Source organism: Gallus gallus, chromosome 2 (assembly GCF_016699485.2).
Source record: "Gallus gallus isolate bGalGal1 chromosome 2, bGalGal1.mat.broiler.GRCg7b, whole genome shotgun sequence".
In the NCBI taxonomy this organism is placed as follows: domain Eukaryota; kingdom Metazoa; phylum Chordata; class Aves; order Galliformes; family Phasianidae; genus Gallus; species Gallus gallus.
The window spans coordinates 75,262,662-75,287,211 of NC_052533.1; the positions used below are offsets into that span (position 1 = coordinate 75,262,662).

Sequence of the window (24,550 nt, forward strand, 5' to 3'; positions counted from 1 at the left end):
TTTATAGGATCTTCCTGCTTTTTTTGGCGGTTGTGTCGATATCCAGAGACTTTTGGAATGCAAAATATTCACAGTTACTTTAAGTTGATCCAAATATTCCTTGACTTCCCACTGCCATGCACTGGAATTATGAAGAAAACTTTTCAGCTGTGTCAAGTAGTTTGTTTTCATTCTCCTGTACTCTTATGGCTCTTGTCTATATAGCCACAAATACTCCGGGATAGGAAGGGGATGTTTTCAAAAATAGAGCTGGCATCAAATGTGCTGCTGTTCTGACCTGAATCTCTTCTGCCTACAGCTGTATGCAGGCTTGAGAAGAAGACCATAGAGGGTTTGTTTTCTTTATCTTCCTTTGAAATGCACCTGCTCTCAGATGAGTGAGACTGATGCTCCAGACACACAGAGGTTTTCATGCTTATTGTGCTGTCAGAGTAGTGGTTAAGGGGTTGAAAGTCTATTGTTTAAGAGGATGCCATCAAAGTTGGTGCAGCAAGCACCTGAACAACGTGTGGCTGGAGAAGCTGGGGGTAGAGAGGTGAAGTGGTTTTTCAAGGCAGGACGGTGACCAACATAGCACTGCAGCTCAAGTCTCTTGAATTAACAGGGACAGTGCCCCAGCTCCTGCCCATCCTGCCTTTGCAATTTGTTTTCCTATTGAGACCACAGGCATTTTGTTTCCTCTTCGGTCAGGTTGTTCGAGTCCTCCGCATAAGTAGAGGCTGCCGAGTTGCATGGATGGATAAAGAACCACTGAGCGTCATGTGGTTGGAAAAGCCAAACAATGGGCATGAAGAAACGTTCTTATCAGTTCAGAGAGATTATGTATTATAAGTTAATTTCTTCACACATTTCACATTCATCTGGGAGAAAAGCTTAGCATTAGTTTTCACTTGTAGAGTTGGTGATTGAGATCAGAGAAACAAGGGGGACTGTTTCAGAAAGGTGTGGTTTAATGGGTCCCCCCGTGCAGACAGGGTAACTTTATTTCTGAAAAAGATATCGGTGCACTTTGGGATGCAGAAGACAACAGCCAAGCAGGGGAAGGCTGACCTCCTTTTAGTTCGTGCTGCTTTTTCCGGAAATTGCCAGGAATTCATTCTAGAAGTGAAAGAGAACAGAATTAAAGAAAAGTGAGAAAAGTTATTGGTTTTCAAATTAAAAAAAATACTTTTCCATATCCTTGTATTTGTTGTTCATCTTTAACAACTCTGTATCTGTCTTCCACGCTTTGCATAAGCGCAGAAAATCAAAACTTGTAAGATATGGCATCAAACTGATACCATCCCACAAATTGTCAAAGAGAAATCTATAAACGGGAGACTGTGAGGGTCTTTTTGTTTGTTTTTTGGGTTGTTGGTTTGTTTGTTTGCTGTTTGTTTGTTTTTTTTTTTTTTTTTACCTTCTGAACTCTCTTTCTCTGTGAAGTTCCTCCTGCCTAAACAAAATCCATCGTTATTGTGGCTGTACTGAGGCAGCCGGTAGTTCTGGGATGGAAGAGGAAGTCTGACTGGTGAAAGTCAGGTGTGCCCTTTGTTGGAATGGAGGAAACGACCTGCAGAGCAACAAAAGCTGTGTGTGTCCCATTCACTTGCGGCCTCCACTGATGGCATTGCCCAGGGTGAAGGGGTGCTTTTATTTATTTATTTATTTATTTTTCCCTGACCTCCATCAGGCTTTAATCTAAGGAACTATTTTATGATTAAAATAATGCATAGAAATCAGATGTCTGTCCTAATGGCTTCTTCTAATTGTGGTTTTAGACAGCAGCTTTGCCCTTCAGGAGGCTCACAGGGTATCAGAGCAGTTGTTTAGCAGTGTATGGAGCCAGTCTCGCCTGCAGAGACTCCAGGTCACATTAAAGCCTTGATTCTAGAGCCGTACAGTGTGAATTCACTGGAGACTTTGGGATGATCAGAGGGTTGGAGCACTTCCTCATGAGGTCAGGCTGAGAGAGCTGGGGCTCTTCAGCCTGGAGAAGAGAAGGCTCTGGGTGACCTTATAGCTGCCTTCCAGTACCTGAAGGGGGCCTACAGGAAAGCTGGAGAGGTGCTTTTTGTAAGGGCAGGTAGCAACAGGATGAGGGGAAACGGCTTTAAACTGGAAGAGGGTAGATTTAGACTAGATATCAGGAAGAAATTCTGTACTGTGTGGGTGGTGAGACCCTGGAACAGGTTGCCCAGGGAGGTTGTGGAGGCCCCCTTGCCGGAAGCGTTCAAGGCCAGGCTGGATGGGACTGTGAGCAACCTGGCCTATGGGAGGTGTCCCTGCCTATAGCAAGAGGCCGGAACTAGATGATCTTAAAGGTCCCTTCCAACCCAAACCATTCTAGGGTTTTTTGGTTCTGGAAATGAGAAGTTAAAATTTGTGCTATAAAAGAGTGCACCACAAAAATAAATAAATAAATAAATAATAATAATAAAAAACTTTTGTCATGTTGAATAGTCCTAAATGGTAGCTATCAAAAGCCTAAGAAATTCTGCATACAAGTTGGTCGGTGCCCAAATGTGACTGTGACCCATGTGAGTCAGTAGCTCTTGTCTTTTGATTTTGTGTGTCAGAGTGGTTTAGTGCTGCCATTCCTTGGTTAAAGGGAAATATCTATGAAAACAAAATTGACTTCAAATTTATTGCCTCTGTCAAAAGTTTTGAAAGCCATCAGTTGAGGTCCTTATCTGTTCCCTTTCTTTCGTAAGGTTGATCTGCACAGCAAGCAATTCTAATTTTTACTTTGGGAAACAATGTGAATTTGGTAGTGTTTTATAATCGGTTATGATTCTGCTTTGTGGTATCTGAAATTTTTTCTACAAAATGCGATTTCTTCCAGAGTGTTTGTGAAAGAAAAGTCCTCTTTGCGACAACACTGATAAATGTTTATCAGACCTCCGTGTTACCTGCGTGCAAGCCTGAAAATTGATGTCATTATCACAGGAATTCTGAAGATACAAGGCTGTCCCTCAGCTCCTTAGGTGTATAAAAATACCCTTTGCATAGCTATTTAATGCTGCTCCAAGCTTTGTGGCTGTTCTGAACAAAGTTGCAGCCACAGTTTCCCATTTTAGTGTGTTGCGTTCTGGCTCCCTCCCTGACCGGCTGCAGCTCTCCTTATTGCTGAGGTATCTGTAATGGCTCAGCCAAAACCCTCCAGGTAATGGGAGATCTGTATCTTCTGGTAACTCCAGAATGAGCATTGTAGGAGTCCAGCATATTGCTTACTCCTGCCCCCAGGTTTATGCACAGCAGCCAAATATATTGTGGATGTAATTCCAGTGATAGACCAGGGCAAGATTTGACCCTCCAATTTAATACCACCACATGTCTGTCAGTAATTAAAAATAATTATGTAGAAAAGTGGAAGGATATGCTTATGTAATTAAAATTGCAATGGTCCCTATGTTGCTCTGCTGATAGGATGTTAACCTCTCTTGCAGTGTTTCATGCTCGTCTTAAAATGTGCAAGCTTCTGACATTTCAGCTGTCAGTGACAAAGCAGGGTTGTGCCCAACTGCTGTATTTGCAGGAAAAAAGAGTCTTGAAAATGTTTCTTCTTCCCTTGTGACTCAAAACGTGGGTGGAAATGGATTAAAGAACAGAAAAAAAAGAAGTAACAAGAACGTTCAAACCAGCATTGTGGCTGACTTTTGACTCCTGAGGTGCCGGGGGCTGGTGTTAAAAGGATTAGGTAGTGGAGCAGCCAGCTGGCTCCCTCAGCTCCTTGGGCAGGAACAGACATCTGCAGTGTCACTGAAATTCTCCCCGTCTCTGGTGTATCCATTCCATTCACACATCTGCCTTGCCACACCGAGAATGTGGATTTGTTTGCAAGTCTGGTGGGTAGCGTTACCCTTTGAGCCAACAAGAGTAGGGGTAAAAGAATCAAAAGCAGACACTGAAAAAGATGTATTGACCTGTGTCAGTCTGTGTGCATAAATCAGACATGGTTTGTACAATCAATATTTTGTTCTCATGGTTAGCATGTGCATCTGTGCTCAGTCCTTTCCCTTCGGGAACCATTGGTGACCTGTGCAGACTGTGTACTCCTGCAATTGGATGGTGGGTTTGCAAGGCTGGTTCCCTTGCACACCTCTGCCGTGGGGTGAGCACTAACAGAGAGCATTGGCAATTCCAGTCGTGACAGTATCAGTGCTTTCAGTGTAAGCATCCATACGAGTGTGCAGTACAATACAAAGATTTGACTTGCATATCTGACTGTTGTTGGCAAAATCCAGATTAAACGCAGTATTGAGAAAAAAACAGTGTGTTTTCATCATTCACAAAGGCATTTCCTCCCCTACAACATTAACGTATACATGTGCAGGCACGGAAATAAAATGATAAATCACATTACAGAGGCAGGCTGATGGAGCTGGGGTTATCTCTGGAGAAGAGAAGGCTAGATCCAGGGAGACCTTGTTGTGACCTTCCAGTACTTAAAGGAAGCTTATAAGCAAGAGGAGGTCCAACTTTTTAGACAGCCTGATAGAAATGGCAAGGAGGAGTGGCTTTAAACTAAAAGAGGGGAGATTTAGGTTAGATGTTAGGAAGAAATTGTATACTAAGAGTGTGGTGAGGCACTGACACAGACTACTCAGAGAAGCTGTGGGTGCCCCCTCCCTGGAGTGAAGGCCAGGTTGGATGGGGCCCTGAGCAGTCTCATGTAGTGAGTGGCAGCCCTGCCCATGGCAAGGGTGTAGGGCTGCAGGGTCTTTAAGAAAGTCTCTTTCAGCCTGAGCAATTCTATGATTTGCAGTACAACCTTAAACCTAGTGGCAGCCAGCGTGCTGAAGAGTTGACACCTCTCCAGGGCTTCCTTGCGTGCCATGCACATAACTCAGAAGTGGGCAGAAGCAGCTTTTGGTGGCAGAACTTCTCCGTGTCCTCATCCTCCTGCTCAGGTTGGGTCAGGCCCTGCAGCACCAGCTGCCCCAGGCAGGGCAGGGCGCACCACCGGAACCAGCTGCGTTTTCAAAACCACAAATTATGTGCATTTTTGTTCAGCACTTTGGACTGTGGAGGAAGGGTCAGAAGGCAGTATTTTTCCATATGACTTTCAGCTCCTGTCCCAAAAAAAGGGGCTGGAGAATTTTGCTGCAGAAGGAGTGGTGAGGGCTGGGGAGGTGTTTGTCATTGCAGCTCGGTACCAGAGCAGTAGTCTGTCTCTCACTGCTCCAAGAAGAGATCGATGACAGGAAGGATCACAGTGCCTCGTTTTAGACATTCTGCCTCTTGAAGGAGGGAGTTAGAAGCAGACGCATTGATATTTTAGAAGCAACCTAGCTAGAAAATGAGAGTTAACATCACTAGCATTGCTTGTATTCTGTTTTATGTGTAAGCAGATGAAAAACATCGGAATATTTTTAATTAACTTTTGGGTATGTCTTTTCATGAAATTAGTTTCGATAGGTTCAGATTTCAGGGAGACACTTATTTGCCAGGTTGAAAAAGAAGCATGATGAAAGCCAGTTTATAAGTAATAGGAGAGTCCTCTGATTTAGAGTTGCTCAGGGCTTGATCTTGCTCTCATTTCTGTCAGCTGAAGTGCTTGCCCTGGCTGTGATGGGAACTACTTCACTTTTACATAAGCCAGTGACTATGAAATCTTGCCTTCCAAACTTTCACTTGCAAAGTAAAACGCTGCCCTCTAATCTTGCAAATGGCTGTCCAGGAGGGTAAGTTGCCGTGCTCAAGTGGACCTTTGGGCTTGTGAGTTAGGGCACATTTACATGTGGTGTTAGTTCAGTGTCAGGACTGTCGGCATCTTGCAGGTGGTGATTAGCACTGTCTTGAGCTGCTTTGTGTGGTGGTGCCTGGCGCTGCCTTATCTCAAGACATGGCTGAAGCACGGGGCAACCTGAGGGCTTTGGAGATGAGACTGGAAGGCTCCTGAGAGCAGGAGCAGAGCTGGTCTGCACTCGAAGGTTTCCCTGACAAAGTGGCTAGGGCTGTCTGTTTGCTCAATGAGGAACGATCCCAGAAGAATGACATGCAAACCGAGGGAAACTTAAAGGAGCAGATTTAATTATTTATTTATGGCTATTTAGGGGGGAAAACATCCCTGGTGCTTAGAATAGACATTTTTTTCAAATACTTGCTTGTTTCAGATGCCAGATCAGTTTGATCAGACAGTGGTGCTCAACCAACTGCGCTACTCTGGGATGCTGGAGACCGTGAGGATTCGGAGGGCTGGCTTCCCAGTCCGAAGGCCCTTCCAAGACTTTTATAAAAGGTAAAAGCAATGACACGGGCACTTCAGGTATGAGTCGTGGTTATCAATCAATGTTCTCATGTAGAGGAATAATGTAAAAATCTAATATTAAAAAAATAGAGTTCAAATCGAACATGTCTCTTAAACGAAGCAATAAATACTTTTGATCGCCAGGTATAAAGTTCTCATGAGAAACTTAACTCTGCCCGAAGACTTAAATGAGAGATGTGCCGTCCTCCTTCGTCTGTATGACAACACAAGCACTGAATGGCAGCTTGGAAAAAACAAGGTAAAATAATCCGACTGCATGTGTTGTGGCTACTGCTTATACAGGGTTGAAGGGATTTTGACTGCACAGCTGCAGAAGTGTAGTTGTAATGGTAATTACATTTGTCCTTAAAGGAAGCTGAGCATGTTTGTTGACGCTTTAGAGACTCCTGTAAGTAATTTGTAGTTGTTCTAAGGAATTCGCTGTCTGAGGCACTTGAACCTACATTTCACTCCTGGAGAAAGATCCCACTTGGGTGGACTCGCAGACAGGAGCACTGGTGAGGATCAGGGTGTAGAACATGGTTGCTGGATTTTGGAATTCTGAGAAGTCCCTAGCCCTTGAGGCAGTGCTCTGTTCTACAAGGAGCTCTCTTCGTTCCAGTGAACTCACCTACCTGGCACCTGCTCCACAGGGGAAATCACGGAGAGGGACTGTAGTCAGTGTTGGTACAGCAGAGCTGGGCTCCACATGTGCTTGCTTGTCCTAGTCTGGGAATTCTGAGAGGTGCATTAGACCTCCATATGTGTCCTGCCAGACAACCTGAACTTTGCTGCAGCTGGTTTTTTTTAAAGAATTTCACGTTGTTTTTATTAGAAGAATGTAACTTTGGGTAACGAAACAATCCAGGTGTTTCTGCATGCTCGTTTTGCAAGTTTGAAGGTTCCCCAGTGCAGGATCTGAGATTTCCTGACTATTAACACATGGTACAAAGGACTGGAGAGTGGATTACAAACAGCATTCCTTGGCACGTGTAAAGCGTCTCAGAGATTATACTGGGAAATATGATTTGATCGTTCTGAAGTTATTTTGGGACATGAAATCTGAGATATTCTGATTGCAACTGAAGTCATGTTTCAACCCATTTTTACAGACTATGGCTTGCAAATCATACAGTGATAGCAGACAAAGCTAGATGTTGGTTCTCCTTATTGCAGATGCAGCACTACTTATGCACCAACCCGGGACACGGATTTAGCATCTTAGCAAAACAGCATCTATGAGGACCCCTGGTTGTTTTAAGCAACTGCTTGTTGGGATCTCAGCAGGAACCAGAGCTCTGTTGTAACCTCCCATACTGGGGACTGGGATAATTGCCCCCAGAGCTGTGTGTGCATTTTTAAGAGTCTTCATAAATAGCTTATTGTTGAAGAGAACAAGGAGTCATTGGTTTCAGACTGAGCATACTATGGGGCACTTTGTGATTTAAGAGGAGTAGTAACAGCATTGCTGTGATTCAGCTTGAGTGTGAAATTTTCTTGTTTTCACATCACAAGCTGCATTGCACCTGCTCAGGAAAATGTGTTAGCCTGTGCATAGTATGTGCTTAACATCTATTTTGGTTCAGGAAGTGGCTGAATGCCTTTCTGAATCAGAATCTTGGGACGTTTTTAAAGCCAGTGTGTGCAGAGCAAAGGAAGATTGCCCACTGAGAGAAAGAAAAGCCTTTTTCCTTCACAGCCTATTTTACACATGAATAAAAACTATGTATATAAAGAGCTGCTCAGTGCAACTCAGGTAGTGGAACTTTGGGACTTTCTGTGGGTCTCTGTATGTTTCTTAGTATTTGATAATTAGTTGCAAAATCAAGTCCCTTTCTACCACATTAAAAACCTAGAACTGTGCCTGTCATCAGTTTTGTGATGGGCTTTTGTCCCCCTAAACTACTCAAACCAACCAACCAAAAGCCAATCCAAAAACAGTTGATGAACGTGTCCATCTCTATGTAAGCTCAGCTGTGAGCTCAGAAGCAGTCTGTCTGCAGGATGCTGGTTGGCTGTGAGGGATACCTGGCCCAAGCACGTACCCATCACAGCACTTCTGCACCTGTAAGTACAAGAGCAGGCAGCCTGAAATATGGAACCACTCTCATTTCCTGTGTACTTCTGCAGGTTTATACCAGTGACATTTGTAGGAATGAGGATTGCAGGAGGTTACAGAAGGTCTATTTGTAATGTAAAACAGCTGAATTCCCAGGGCAGTCTTTCTGCTCCCCAAATACCCCGTTCTGGGTTCCCCTGCTGGAGCAGGGCTTGGACTGCACGGACCCAGGAGGTCCCCTCCAGCCTCCGCCGTGCTGTGCTTCTACGAAATCATGAAGTTTGTACTAAATCCTATAGCTTTTTGGCCCGTGTTACTCTTTGATGGCAAAGCCTGGTTATGAATCTGTTAATTATATTTAGGGTACTCAATCTTTTTCTGCTGAAAATCCAGAGTCAGAAGACCATCTGGAGGTATTTTCTGTTAAAAGAAATATGTTTTCTGTTAAGGACATGTTATGCTTGACTCTGAATTTGAAGTTCAGAATGGCTCTGTAAGCATGGCTGTCCTTTAGCTATGTCACTATCCGCAAGTTTAAGCCAGAATTTTTCTCATGTAGGTTTTTCTCCGGGAGTCCTTGGAACACAAGTTAGAGAAGCAGCGAGAGGTGGAAGTCACCAAGGCAGCAATGATTATCCGAGCACACATCTTAGGTTACGCAGCCCGGTAGGTGACTGGATGGGAATGTCAGTAATTAAGCTTTTGTATAGATGGGTGAGTGTCAGGTAGTAAAATTCCTTGGACACAGTTTTTCACTTTTCATAGGAACCAGGCATCCAAATCCTGTAAGTGGCTTTTGAAAATAACGCCTGATATCCTTAGCAGACTCATGAATTTAAAAAAATGGAGTTAGAATTATTTTGGTGTAATGAATAGGGCAGTATGGAAGACTGGACGTCAGCCACCCTTGTAATAGTATCTTGGTATGAAATAAGTGGTAGAAAATCTAGCAGGATGGTACCTAATGGGGCTGCCCCCAAATCATGCATATTTATCTTTGCTTTTTCATGATAAGAGGGAGCAAATATAACTAGTCAGTTTGGTTCTTTAAGAACTAAACGTTAGGTAAGTGATTAATGTTTCATTTGTTTACTCAGCTTCTTGCATTATGTATTAGGTGTAGTTTCTCATCCCATCTGTTTATTTCTCTGCTTTTTCAACATATCAGCTGAGGACAGTTTGAGAAAACTTGTTTGCATAATGTAGTCTTCTCCTTATATTCTGACTAATATGTTACTCAAAACTATATTCATTTTTAATGACAGAGCTACCTGTGCATAATCTTTCTTTTCAGAGATGTTGGATAGATACCTGTGAGTATTTTCTCTGCATGCATACATGCATACAAGCTGTACCTGGTAGCATTTTCTTGTCAAGGTCACAAGAACATGTAAGACAGGTAGTGTGCATTTCCTTAATGAAAATACAGATTGCTCTGTCATGGAAATGACAGATTCTCTTCCCTTTCCTGGGGAAGAGAGTGTGAATTAGAATGGGGAAACCACCACAGAGACAGAAAAAATAAACTGCTTCACTACCGTGCCTCATTATTGCAGGTCACTATGGTAGGACTTCTCACGACTGCTCATTGATCCTTTGTTTCCTTATAAATTTACTTTATTTTGTGATGTTTTTGTCCTTTTTTTTTTTTTTTTTTTTTTCCAGAAAGAGGTATAGAAAGGTTCTATACTATGTGGTTGTGATACAGAAGAACTACAGAGCATTCTCGAGTAGGAGAAGGTTCCTTTGCCTGAAGAAGGCAGCCATAGTTCTTCAGAAGCAGCGTCGAGGCCAGATTGCTCGACGTGTTTTCAGGGAAAGACTAGAGGAGAAGCGGAGACAAGAGGAAGAAAGAAGAAAAGAGGAAGAAGAAAGGTGCAGTATGCTCCCTTGCATCACACACATTAGGTTTTACTCTGAATAGACCTTCTTGCAGGTAAAGCGAAGTGATTTTGGAATTCTGTGCTTCTTTTGATTAAAAAAAAAGCATAAACTACCATGGTAGTTACATATTCACAAGCGTATTCTTGGTGACCTTATTTTTGGCTGTCTTTCTCTTGTGGCAGATGATTGAAAACTGAGCTATTGCCCTAGCACAGGCATTTGATTATCATATGTTGAGCTTGATTTGCTAACTATTTTCTTCCCTCACTTTTAGGGAAAGACAAAGGCAAGAAGCAGAGCGTCTTGCTCAGCAGGTAAATGATATTCTTAATAACTTGCAGCCATCCTGTTTATTTGAGTAGCTCAACTCAACCATTAAAAAAAAAAAAAAAAAAAGACATTTGTGGCATTTAAACAGAACTTTGAGTTGGCAGATAAAACCAAAGGAAACTTGATACCGTTGTTTGCATGGGAATTTCTTTCACCTCATGCTTCATTTAATTTCTGGCAAAGGCAGAACTTTCTGCACGTTCTTGAGCTTTTCAGTATCTCTGAGTAAATGCAGTCACACTTTCAATTTTCTTTTTCTTTCGTTTTCTTTCAGATGTAGGGACAAGGGTTCTTTTAAGTGAATAGCACGATCAGTGTATAGTGCTTAAGAACAACAAATAGTCTTGCGTTGAGGAGACGGTATTATATTTTCTTCTGTTTCGAATGCAGGCTGAAGAGGAGAGAAAGAAACAGGAACTGGCTGCCATTCAGAAAGCCCAGAAGGAGGTGGAGCTGAAGCAAGAGGTGGAGAGGCAGAAAGAAAGCAGGCAGGTAGAAGAAATCTTGCGTTTGGAAAAAGAAATTGAAGACCTGCAGCGTGTGAAGAAGCAGCAGGAGCTGTCTTTGACCGAGGCTTCGTTACAGAGGCTGCAGCAACTCCGAGATGAGGAACTCAGGCGGCTCGAGGATGAAGCTTGTCGAGCAGCCCAGGAGTTCCTGGAATCTCTGAACTTTGCTGAGATCGATGAATGTGTCCGAAACATTGAGAGGTCGCTCTCTGTGGGCAGTGGATATCCTGCTGAGCTCACTGAACAAACTGGAAATGCCTGCAGTGAAAAGCCCAATTTTAACTTCAGCCAGCCGTATCCTGAGGAGGAGGTAGATGAGGGCTTTGAAGCTGATGACGATGCATTTAAGGATTCACCCAATCCAAGTGAGCACGGCCATTCTGATCAGAGGACCAGTGGCATCAGAACAAGCGATGATTCCTCAGAAGAGGATCCGTATATGAATGACACTGTGGTGCCAACAATTCCTGCTGCTAGCAACACCATGCTTATACCTCCTACCCATGATACAGTCAGTCTTCACAACTCTTCAAGTGGCGAATCTACATACTGCATGCCAGAAAACGTATCATGTAGACCACCAGACTCTGTGGAACTTATTTCTCCAGATGGAGACTATGATTACGACCAAGATGATTACGAAGATGGTGCTATTACTTCTGGTAGCAGTGTGACCTTCTCTAATTCGCACAGTAGCCAGTGGTCACCGGACTATCGGTGCTCAGTGGGGACATACAATAGCTCTGGAGCATACAGGTTTAGTTCTGAAGGAGCTCAGTCTTCTGTAAGTATCATTCCTTGTATTATCTAATAATTGATTTATGCTTGTTGATTTTTTCCATTCTACAACCATTGTACAACTGTAGCTTTTCTTAGAAATGCTTTTGTTGTAAAATTCTACTTACTTGCACTGCATATGGGCATAGGTAAGTGTTGATTGCAATTCTAGGGTTATGCAAGGGTATGGTTCTGTCTGGTTTAATGCAGAACTGCACATTATTTTACGAGGATCTCAGTGCATGGCCGTGGATGCAATTCATAAGCAAAATTTGTGTGTGCGTGCCCATTTGGAGTGGGAGGATTGGGTAGCATTGTGAGGAACTGATTTTGGAAAAGGCAGGTTCAGTTCCGCATGCAAGTCAGAACAGTGTTGAATAAACTGCTTGCAGAAATCCCCAAGATGTCAGATGTATTTGAGATTACTTTAAGAGTAGATTTCAGATGATGGCAAATAGTAGCATTACTGAAGCAGTTAATTGAAGGGCTGTTTTTTCAGTGCTGTTTACTGAATTGACAGTTTACTCTCATGAATATTTTTTGGAAGAATATGATTTTTTCTGCCACTCACAAAATAATTCAGTGGAACTGTGTGTCTGGGAAACTGAAAACATATTTCAGCAACACTGACTTCTTTAGAAGAAAGATGTTAGCACTAAAATATCTACTGCAGCTGAGGTAATGAAAGACAAGGAAATTATGTCCATTCAATACATCATAAAATGTTTTAGCTGAAGACTACTAAACCTGTTTTCTCTAAGCTCTTTCATGAGAAATCATTTTACCTCTGTTCCTTTCTTTCATAGTTCGAAGACAGTGAAGAAGATTTTGACTCCAGGTTTGATACAGATGATGAACTTTCCTACCGGAGGGATTCCGTCTATAGCTGTGTTAGCCTGCCCTACTTTCACAGCTTTCTGTACATGAAAGGTACTGGGTGAACAAGAATTTGTTAAACATACAAACTAATCAGAAATATTTAATAATCCTTGCACACTAATTCCTGTAGACTTAAGCCATTTCCAAAATTTTGAAATGCTGATGGAAAAGTCTGGAGAGAGCTGCTCTCAAATGAAGCTCTTTGCAGTACCTTACATCTGGCAATGTTTTTCCTCTCTGCGAAGAAACATTGAAATTTTTGGCTGCCTCTGTATCATTTTATATCTTTGCCATCTTGTAAACAATGGAATATCCAATATAAATATAGCAAAATATCTTGCAAAGTCAAATTGTAACAAATTTTGAAGAAAGCTTATTCCTGCTATCAAAACCTTGCACCACGGACAGTGTTCCCTGCTGCAAACCAGTTTTATTGATTTCAGTCAACTTTCATTTGGGTTCTGAAAGAACAAAAGAAGATGTATGCGTAGCAAAGGGACATGAGATACTCTAAAAGAATATACTCTTGAGTTTTCTGGTTAAGATTCTTGGACTTCACTTCTAATGATCAACACAGAATTATAATCTAGGTGAAATCTCGTATCGTACCCATCATTAGCATAACTTAATTTGTTGGAGTAGGAACAGGGATGAACAGGTGTATGGTACACTGATGTGAAAAGTAATGTATGCTGTCATTGCTAGCATGGTTTTTACCCTCTGACATAGTTAGCAATAAGGAATGACAAGAATATACTGGTTTGGTTGAGTTTTTTTTGTAGCTGAGGTAACAACAACGTAAGCTGTATTGTCTAATTAAACAAAATCACAGAAAGTTTATGCACAGCATTGCTATACTTCGGTATGGCTGAGCTCACACTGGCACATGTCCCTCTTAAAGTGTGGCTCTTGTAGGTTTTCCCAAATTTTCTGGTTTTGAGTTGAACATTTACCTCCTAATAACTGTAAATATTGAAGAAAACTTTATTGTGATTTATTATATATATTTATTGTATATGTGTGTATCAATATATACTGTATATTTAGATATATGTTACGTTATTTTTGTAGTGTATATATTACTATAATTTGTAATTTAAGGGTCTTTCGATTACCAACCATATGGTAGCTTTAAGGATATGTAAAAATTAGATCTTTCATTTTGTGCCTCGCAGCAGAGACTCATTTCAGCTGCAGCACTGTTGGTCAGCATCTCCTAGTGTTGTCTTGGTCACAACTTCTGTTTCATAATATAATTGTTTGTCTTAAGTATGTATGAACCCACATCTATCCCCTTTTTGCCAGGTGGCTTAATAAACACATGGAAACGACGCTGGTGTGTCCTGAAAGATGAGACCTTCCTGTGGTTTCGCTCCAAGCAGGAAGCACTTAAGCAGGGTTGGCTTCACAAAAAGGGGGTGGATCATCTACTCTTTCCAGAAGGAACTGGAAGAAACGATGGTTTGTTCTCAGGCAGTCCAGGTTGATGTACTTTGAAAATGACAGTGAAGAAAAGCTGAAGGGTTCTATTGATGTCCGAACGGCAAAGTAGGTTTATATATGTTTATATGCTACATGTTATCCTACTAAATACTTCTTGGGAGTTATCTGGGAATACACTGAGTGCTCTGCCTTCAAATTGTACAAATGGAAGCATCAGTTGTTTAATGAAGATCTTGAAAGCAAGTGCTGTCCTTACTTGACTCTCTTTTAAGTCCACAGGGTGCTGTGGTTAAGCCAGTGCAGGTACTTCAGAAAGATGCTGCTGTAGTGAACTCGTCTATGCCTTCTCCCAGACTAGGAGCCCTGCTTAGTCTGTAATGATTCCCAAGTCAATTCAGGGCACATTGCCACGTCTGTAGCTGGAGGCAAACACAAATGGAGAGGGTGGAATTAATAGGCAATGAATATATATTTAATTTAGCATGGGTCAAAGCTATATGTTTGGTATACATTTATGATTTTTTACATGTTTGAAATAATTAGGATAGTTCTACGTGAAGGCCTTCAAGATGCATATATGCATTTCAGAAATTTAGAATTGCTAAATCAAACAATTTCTGTCTTGCTAACAGAGGTTTCTTTTGCCTTAAAATTCTATGTTTTATATAGCGTGCATCAAAAAAGTTGTTTAAGGGATAGTATTTTTACTTTTAAATGGTCAACGTGTTTTATGACTCGGTGGATCTAATTTAAAAATTAGACCTTGCTAATATTGATAGTTTTGTTTCTGTATAAAGATACATAAGCTTTCCTCCTGGGTAGTGAAAGCAGAAATGGCTGTCACAATTGATTCCACTCAGCGTCTTGTAAACTGCAGATGTGCATTTTATTTTGTTTGTTTAACGGAGTACTTGAAATAAATTGAAAGTGTAGTTTAATCTTTTATTTGGAAGTCTTGGTTGAGCTTGATCCATGCAGGACAACACAGATAGTTTCAATGAGCATCCTGATTTGCTCTTGTAAAACCAGTGCGCTGCTGGCCCTCAAGAAACTGAACAGAGAGTAAATCTCTTGCTGCAATTGTTTTTGCTTGAAACTGAATTTGTTTCTGTCCCATATGCCATAATGTGTATTTAGTCCTTTTGCTAATGTGTTTAAACCAAGTTTTATTGTCACTGCTTCGTTTCATCAACTGTTCCCTGGGGAAGCTCTTTGCTGAGCGTTCCTTTGAAATAGTTGGATAGCGGTTGTTGATCCTAACTTGAACTGAAAGTTGAATCAAAGATTTGTATATAAAACAGCTGGAAGAAAGGGCACTTGTATTTAAAGAGTTATGTATGTTAGGAGAAATAGGCAGTAGCTTTTCTATGTAACTCTAATACTCACTGAGAATATTCCTGACATACCGCGTGAGATATATTTCACCATTCTGTATGAGCCATCCCATTCCAATTTTATAAATGTTAGGCTACTTCACTTAAAGTACACAACAAGGAAGTACTGTGTTGGGCACTGTTACAGGGAGGAAGGGATACAAATTAAGGAAAACAATACAGAAAAGATAGCATTTTGTTTATTTTAATCCTCGAGAGCTTTCCCTTAACCACCCCAGCAATCATCTGAATTCAGTTGTTTTTGCCTGGTTTGATAATGCTTTTTCTTTAGTTTGTGTTACAACAATAGAGTAGCCAACTTTGCATGGTGACACTCATAATAGCTTGATTATTTGAATATAGGCTGAAAACATGGCAGTTATAGTTTGGTGTATAAACATTGCCTGATATCTCAAATTAATCGGGTGCAACGATTCTGATTGCTGTTGTTTCCAATGTCTGTGAGTCTCTTCCAAAATATGTTGGCAATATCTAACGCGCTGTCTTGTCATTTTCTTCTTTTCAGAGAAATTGTTGATAATACAGGCAAAGAAAATGGCATTGATCTAATAATGGGTGATAGGACCTATCACTTGATTGCTGAATCTCCTGAGGATGCAAGGTATGGAAATCATCAGGCTTTTTTGTTCTGCTTTTTAGCCTCCGTGCCATTCTGCCTTGTGCTTATCATTTTATTAGCCTGCTATCTCCAAATAGTCAGGCTGTGTTAAACACATTGCATTGGACACTTTTTCCAAAGGCCTGCTGATATAAGAAAATCTCACGGCAGAATATTACAGAATCAGACTCTCAGTGAGTCAGACTCAGTGAAAATTTCCCTAGAACTTGGCTGTGTGCTTTCCCTGTGCTTTCCCTTTTTTAGACACTTTATGAACTACAGTATGTATGTAGAGAAGCAGTAACTGGCTTTTAATGATTTTCTTTTGCATTATCCTGCTAAATTTAGCTGCACAGATTAAATCAATATTTAAGATTCCTCTCAGTTGCCTGAAATAAAGTACCGTTTAGAGGTACTTTAGGTGAGATTTTACCTAAGCAGAGCCTAAGTATTTTTCAGATAAAAGTTGCAGTGGGATCATTAGATTTTAGGATGAATGCATATTCATGAACAGGAGGAGCATGCAACAGTGTTGGCCTTTCTACCAATGCCAAAAAAGCTGTTATTTTTGCTGCTACCGTATCAAATGGTGGGGGAGGGCTGCTAGGTGAGGAGCAAGCTTAACTTGTCAGATCAGTTCTAGTGTATATCTAATAAATAAATAAAATAATACCCACACTATTTGTTTTGGGATAATAACATGCTTGCCTATAAAATCAAACATTTGAATAAAGTTAACTTAGTAATCAAATCTTATTACCCATTGTGTTGCTGCCTGAAGGCCTGAGCACAGAATGCCTATGCCAACATTACTTGAGCTAGTTTTGTTCTGATGCCTTGAAAGTTGCTTCGTTGTTTTGTTTTTTTTTCATTAGAATATCTTCACGTATCATATTGCCTTGAAGAAAAATTCATCAATGCTTATAAGGCAGTCATTGATTCATTTTTCGGCATCCTTAAAACCACACTTAAAAAAGTAATTCAGCACTCATTATGATCCTTGTGTGATGTGAGTAAATTTTAAAGGGAAAAATTAGCTCAAGTCCCATCCATTATACACGTGTATATGCCCCCGTAAATGATCTGTGGGGATCAGTGAGGAATTGCCAGAATGAAGACTTGTGTCTGTTGTCATGAATCTCTTTTTTCCTAAGTATGGAGGAGGAGACAGTACTCACTGTTTTTGTGTATAGCACACATAACATACCATCTAGATTAAATTGTTTTAGCAATGTGTTACGTGTTTTCTTTTTTTTCACATTGATCTTAGAAAACTATAATGTGGGAGATGTGCAAGGATTTCCAGATGGGCTCAACTCAAAGCCTTGTTAACGTTTGGCAGTGTTAAAATTGAAGTACAAAATTATTGGACTGTGTTAGTTCTGGATCTGCTATTGAAAAAAATTATTCTGCACGTGGGTTAGATGAGTATCTGAGGGTGCTTTTTGTTCACATGAAAGGAAGAGAAAAGAAAAAAACCTGGACCCCTCCCAAAAAGGAATTACTTCTTCAATCATGATCATGGCATACTTGAGAAGTAATGTTTCAGGGGGCAGCCACTGCTTCAAAACCCTGTCTGTCTTTGTCCCTATCCCTGAGTTCTACTACTCAGCTGAAAGCCAAGGGATGTCCCAAGGGGGAAGAAATTAAAAGGAGAGTAAAATCTGCCTTTGTCTTTTTGTCAAGTGCTGTGATGGATTTATTTCTCATTGCTTAGACAAAGATTACACAACAACATTAGGAAACCTCCGAATTGTTCTTTAAAATTGAATAATACATTATTACTAACTGTGCATACAGTGCTATGAAGGCCTTTTTGTCATTTATTGAAGACTGACATTTAAACACATTTGCAGTTCCTGAGCCTAAAGGAAAAGCTAAATTTAATTTGTGGAAATCTTCAGGTAGATGAGTTTTTAGTTTCTTTGACTGATAGTTCTTTCTCCTCAGACAACTTTCTCCTCATTTTGAGGGGTCATCAGTGACCTTGTCTCACATAAGTAGTCTTCCAATAAGTGAGTGTAAAGCACAACCTTTCTGTGCGTATCTCCAAGTCTGAACGAATGAATCAAAACTAAAAACATTCTCATCTTTTCTCCTACAGTCAGGCACTCCAGATCTTCCTTTTTCTTTGTACCTTGTGTTGTTCCTAATGAAAACATAATCTGTTGGAAAGGACTTGGGATGATAATGGCAACAATGGTTCCTTTTGACAGACTACACAGATTTTCTCAAGCAATTTTGGCAGTTCAGTTTCCAGTTGTCTACATTATGGAAAGCAGTTGGCTTCTGAATGCTGGAGCTAAGGAGGCAGCATTTCAGTTTCATAGGCATAATTCTTTGACTACAAACAATGGCAGATAGTTTTACATTTAAAGCCATTAGTTTTGCATTTGTTTTTTCAACCTGGTGGTGGTGAACCCTCTGCACAGAAGTGAGGACTTCGTTTTAAAGGTTGGGCTTTTGACTCCTTTGAAAACTCAGCCTCAGGTCATTTTCATTAGAATGGCAAATTCATATCTCAAACAATGGCATTCAGGAACCTGCTGAACAAGTCAAGCTCTGCCCTAAAATTTCTTTCAGTGGAATTGCTTAGAGCAGTTGAGCTTTATCGTATGCAAATGCCAGAATGGTAGAGATTTCCCAGAAGCAGAAGGTGTGGTTGGAATTAAAACCCTCTGCAACTGCTGCTCAGCACCGAGGCCTGAGTACTGGAAACCTCTCTCCCAGTTTTCCTGTTGTGGAAATATAAGGCTACTGGAGTGGTGCAAATTGGCTCTGGTTCAACCACATGGGTCCTTCCAGCTGCTGGATTTTCTAGTGCTCCATTGGGAACAAAAACTGTAGAGGTAGTTCCTTGGGGTTTCTGTTCTTTTCCCTCTCTGAACTGTGGGGACATGATGTCCTCTTGGCCTTTGCAGAGGTATTGTGGTAAGTATTGTGTAAGTTGTCACGCTATCAGCGTAGCAGAATTTATAATCTGAAGGTTGGATTTTCCATTGAAGGCATTGCACGTAGCTAGCATTGGTTGGGTTTTTTTTTTTCCAGATGAAATGTGTAGAATGTGTTACCAACACTTTCTTAACACTCAGATGTTTCAGTGTGCTTTGTGCCAGTTTTCTAGAAATGCCACATCTTATACAAGGTATTTGTCTTCAGGAGGAAGAGTACAACATGAATTTGAATGGGAGACCTGGAGGGGCTTGTTTGTATCCAGTAGTACCTGAACTGACATAAAACTTTGCTGCTTGTGTGCATATTGACAAAAGGAATCTTAAGCAATTTCAAAAACCAGCAGAACCTGCTTGATCTCTGCAGAACAAAAGGCTTGTGCACAAGGAACGTGGTTCTTACACTGCTGCCTTTCTCTCCACAGCCAGTGGTTTAGCGTTCTGAGTCAAGTCCATGCATCCACTGAGCAAGAGATCCGAGAGATGCATGATGAGCAGGCAAACCCACAAAACGCTGTGGTAAGTCAACATCTGAAGAACTTTTCAGAGCAAATATTTTGAGAAAAAAAGGGACACTGGTGGCTGCAGCTTCTGACAGTCACCACCTACATTTCCTTAAATGCAGTGATAGCCGGGACACTGGCTATAGAGGCTCCATGTCATAGGCCCTGTACCTGTACAACAGGAGGGGCTGATATCCGTCCCCATCCCTGTCATTCACCTCAATGAAAAATGAGCATTGATTTCCTTTTTCCTTTGGTCCAGTTGTTTGCCACACCACAGTGTACAGTTGAGTTTGAAGTCTTGCAAAGGTACAGTTAATGAGCAAATTAAAAAACAAAGAGTAAAAAGTTCGAGATTACCTTGGTCCTGCGTTTGCCATTCTTTACAAGTTCACAATTTAGGTGATAAATTTGGAAGCTACTCTCAGGCAAAGGGAAATAAAACTTCTTCAAAAGGATGCCATTTATGTGGGTGGCACTTTTAGGACAGAACTTTAGGCAGATTTGGAAAAAGTAGAAGAGGAAGAGCAGTTTCTGAGCTGCCTCTGGCTTAACTGGAGATAATCTCTTACTGAATCTGAGTATCCAAGTCTTCCCCTCACTTACATGGTTAGGAGAAACTGATGCCCAAATCTGCAGCTGGTTTTGCTTGATCAAGGCTGCTGCTTCTTTCATATGTCTCTGAGTAAAGTACTGTGAGTAATGCAATAGTAAATGTCTTCCTACTTTTCTGCTTGGGTATTTGCTTACAGGGTACACTCGATGTAGGATTGATTGATTCTGTCTGTGCCGCTGATAATCCAGATAGGTAAGTAAGTCAGAACCATGCCTAGTGACTTTCTTTCTTCTTCTCCTTTCTCTGGTCAAAATCAGCTGCTTTATACTTAGTCTACATGCTGACCAAGCATGCATTAAAGTGATTCCTTACTGTCTACCTTTTGACAGTGTCAAACACTGTGTTGAAACAGGAAAGGTAAGAATGGTGTTTTATGTGGGGGCTTCGCTAACTTCACTGGCATTGCTCCACGTGTTCAGCAGTTTTGCTACCAAGGTGGTCCAAAAGCAGAGGATTAAGTATTTCTTTCACTTAGACAAGTAACACAGCTAAAAAAGAAAAGCATATTTTTGAGTCCTTGCATAGAATCACAAGGTTGGAAAGGACCTACGAGATCATCTAGTCTAATCATCCTCCCATTGCCCTTGCTACCACAAGCCACTAAACCATATCTCATAGCTCCTCATCCAGACACCTCTTGAACACCGCCTGGGACGGCATCTCCACCACCTCTCTGGGCAGGCCATTCCAGCGCCTGACCACTCTCTGAGAGAAAAAGTTCTACCTTATGTCTAACCTAAACCTCCTCTGGCACAACTTGTGGCCATTTCCTCGGGTCCCGTTTGTTGCCTGGGAGAAGAGGCCAAACCCCTCCTCATCACAACCTCCCTTCAGGAAGTTGTGGAGTGCAGTGAGGTCTTCCCTGAGCCTCCTCTTCTCCAGACTAAACAATAGCAATGAGGTAGGCAGAAATTTTTTTTTAGTGTTTTGTAGTTTATCTTCCTTTGCAAGAATGTTGTATTCTACATGGATGATAACAATTTCTTAGAATGAGATTGTCTTTTATAACAAGCAAGCATTAGAAAACAGACAAACTGAAAAAAAAAAACCAAACAAGGGAATTCTTAGTTCTCAAACTAGCAACAGTGTATTGAGGGATAAAAAGTAACCTGAGTTCATGGTCTGGCTTGGGTTACAGGATTACTGGCTATGAGGTATATTACTTGCATTGTAACAGTTCATTCCAGTCCTCTCATTGCAAATGTGTGAAACAGCTGGCTTTAAGTTACTGGTTTCTCCTTGGCTTACCACGATCCGGATACTACCAGTAACTGTGATACAATCACAGCCCAGGCTTCCTAAATAATAGAACACACACGTCCAAAGCTTTCAAAATGTTTTTAGTGAGGCATGTCTCACAGTTTTGTTTTTTTCTTGTAATTGTATTTATTTATTTATTTCGTTCTCTGAGTCTAAGAATGTAAATCAGGGATGGAAGGGTTTTCAATTAGGAAATTAATTTGACGGATGTAGGCAATAAAGTATTTCTGTCTTGACTAATATGAAACCAGTGGTGCAGCTAAAAAGAGAGAAGCTGAGCAAGGAGCTCTTTGAATCCATATTCAGAAGGAATCCCCGAAATAGGGCTTCTGTCATTTTCCTAAAGTGGGGAAAAGGGGACCCTGGAAGGTTGGCTACTGTTGGTTGTAACCTCGTTTGATAGCTTGATCTACTTTACTTTATACCATAGCTCTATCATTTTTCATGTCTCTTGCTATTGCTTCTCTTTTGGAATCACATTACACAGCCTTCTAGAGTGTGCTTCACATAGCTCAGTCTAAAGCTGACTCCTCCTCAATGATCAGCAAAATTACTCTGTTCAGTTCACATCTCTGTGTGTTTCCTCATCCACCGCTTCTGAATAATTTAGCACTGCAGCACCAAAGTGACTGTGACCAAAACATTAAGTTCTGATCTCTCCTTACCCACTTCTGTCACATTGCTGAGTGCTACCCACAGACAGCATGTTTTCTCTGGCTTTATTAAAGTATATTAAATATTAAATACTACTAAAGTATTCAAAGATATTTCTTCTTTCTATTTTTCTGTATTTGCATAATTATAACTTCTTTACACACATTCCACATTACTTCATTTACTGTAATCTGTCTTCAACCAGTATTCTAATTTTACCTCCTGATTATTTTATTTACTTCATGCTGACCTCCATCTGGCTTTTAAACAGCACGTACTGGTTTTGGACAATGCCATCGTACTTAGGTGAACCAATCCCACAAACAGTTCTAATTGGTTCTAAATTCTACCCAATTGCCTTCTCACCAGAACAGTAAAATGAAGATCTATGACTTTCTTGTGCATGGGGCAGCCCAGACTGCATCGTTCCCATTTTCTACGTCTGATACAGCTCTTAGGAAGTGGATGGATGCGGTCCTGGGCACATCCCATCCTGGGATGGATGTGGTCCTGCTCTGGATGTCCCTGCCTGAGCAGAGGGGTTGGACCAAGTGACCTCCAAAGGTCTCTTCCAACCTCTGTGATTCTGTGCGTTCCAGGATGAAAAGAATTGATGGTAAAGGGCTAAAGCAGGTGTTTGTAGGCTGAAAAACCTGCCCCTCTAATCCAGAGAGCCATCAGCACAGTTTGCTCAGGCTCGTTCTTCATGCTTCACTGAATCCCGTGTAGGGTTGAATAAAAGCCAAACTCTCATTAAAAATAGATTGTACTGTCTGCAAATTGGGTTGCGCTGCATTAAAAATAAAAGAGTCCGTGTTCGCATGCTGTTTCACTGTGGAGCTTAATAAACTGCAGTTGGTTTTGGCTAATGGAACTACTGAAGCAGACACTCTAAATAAATCTGACCCTGAAATAAAGTTCTGATTACGATCAAAAGCTGATGAAAGATCGGGGGTTTGCTCAGAATGGATTTGAGATACAACAAGTTGCAGTTTAATTTAAACTCTTCCACCACGCAGAGCCCTGGCACTTCGGTGTGAATCTGAAGTAATTCTGTCTTTTTAAATGCATGATATTTTTAGCCGTAGTAGTGTTGAAATAAATGTTACAGAGATGGACGGTATGTATCTGAATGCAGAATGCAAACAGTGAGTAGTGTTTATGCTGACAGTGAGTTAAACAGTACACTGACTGTAAAGGTGTTATCGATCTTTGTTTATTTTTATAGACCCAACTCCTTTGTGATTATTACTGCTAATCGTGTTCTGCACTGTAATGCTGACACACCTGAAGAGATGCATCACTGGATAACTCTGCTGCAGAGGTCAAAGGGGGACACAAGAGTGGAAGGACAAGAATTCATTGTGAGGGGTAAGAACCAAGTTGAATGAAGTGCACAAAGACCATTAACCAAAAAGGAGACTGTTTCTCCTGTGCGGTCTTCATAGTATGCCAGCACAGCATGGTAGTGCTGGAGCCTCATCTCTGTACAGTGGACTTTGCTCACAAATTAATAGAGCTGAAGTTATACTCCTTATGAGCCAAGTAAGAAATCAGTGCAATGAGGACAAAATCGGTTTTGTGAGTTGTTGAAAGAATTATTCTATCTGTACACCAAAGTTGAAACGTTTTCATGTGGATATAATACAGTATTTTCATCGTTAAACCATTTGATAATTGTACTCGAAGTTGTTTAATATATTAGCTAAACAATTCACATCATGTTTTCATTGTTAAAGTATGCAGCTAACTTCTAGCAACTTAATTTTGTCCAACTTTGGTTGTTTTTTTTAATTGTGTTGTTCACAGGATGGCTGCACAAGGAAGTAAAGAACAACCCAAAGATGTCTTCATTAAAACTAAAGAAGCGTTGGTTTGTTTTGACACACAATTCTTTGGACTACTACAAGAGTTCTGAAAAAAATGCTTTGAAATTGGGTACGCTGGTCCTAAACAGCCTCTGTTCAGTGGTCCCACCTGATGAAAAAATCTTCAAAGAGACGGGTAATTGTATGCTCTCATTCAAACATGCTTTGTTACCTTCTGTCCTACCTACCTGATAGTGCAACAAATGCTCTCCTAGAATATTTTCAGTGGATTATTACAGTTGCATTTTGAATAATCAAGTTCCTAACTCACTGAGGGATTTTACAAGGACTTAATGGGAAAAAGACGAAAGAAACTATGTACACAGCAGTAAAAGTTGCTCTCCCCAACGTTCAGGTTATCGTGGATGAGCACTGTTGCTACGTTAGCTTGAACTCTTACGCTTACACATCAAATACCTGGAGAAAGACAAATGGGGAGCACTCTCTTCATACATTATTCTTTATGTATTCCTCATACATTATTGGTGGAGCAAGTATAAGGATGTGCTAACCTACGTGCTACACCTGAGTCAGCTCCCCACCGCATTTTCAGAACTGGTTTTCAGTTCAGACATGGCTGTTTGCAAATGAGA

At 41.0% G+C, this 24,550-nt stretch overlaps 1 protein-coding gene and 1 non-coding gene across 2 annotated transcripts in view; both read left to right on the forward strand.

Moving 5' to 3' along the window:
- MYO10 (myosin X) overlaps positions 1 to 24,550 on the forward strand; it is a 151,952-nt gene that overhangs the window by 115,982 nt on the left and 11,420 nt on the right. Inside the window, 14 exon segments of the mRNA XM_040695597.2 lie at positions 6,099 to 6,223; positions 6,377 to 6,491; positions 8,851 to 8,957; positions 9,957 to 10,166; positions 10,450 to 10,489; positions 10,896 to 11,798; positions 12,598 to 12,721; positions 13,976 to 14,077; positions 14,080 to 14,218; positions 16,013 to 16,108; positions 19,482 to 19,575; positions 20,312 to 20,367; positions 23,318 to 23,460; positions 23,899 to 24,093. Coding sequence (XP_040551531.1) covers positions 6,099 to 6,223; positions 6,377 to 6,491; positions 8,851 to 8,957; positions 9,957 to 10,166; positions 10,450 to 10,489; positions 10,896 to 11,798; positions 12,598 to 12,721; positions 13,976 to 14,077; positions 14,080 to 14,218; positions 16,013 to 16,108; positions 19,482 to 19,575; positions 20,312 to 20,367; positions 23,318 to 23,460; positions 23,899 to 24,093 — 2,449 coding nt within the window.
- MIR1766 (microRNA 1766) lies at positions 10,334 to 10,426 on the forward strand. Its single transcript, NR_035266.4, has one exon. It is a non-coding gene; the product is annotated as a microRNA 1766 (primary transcript).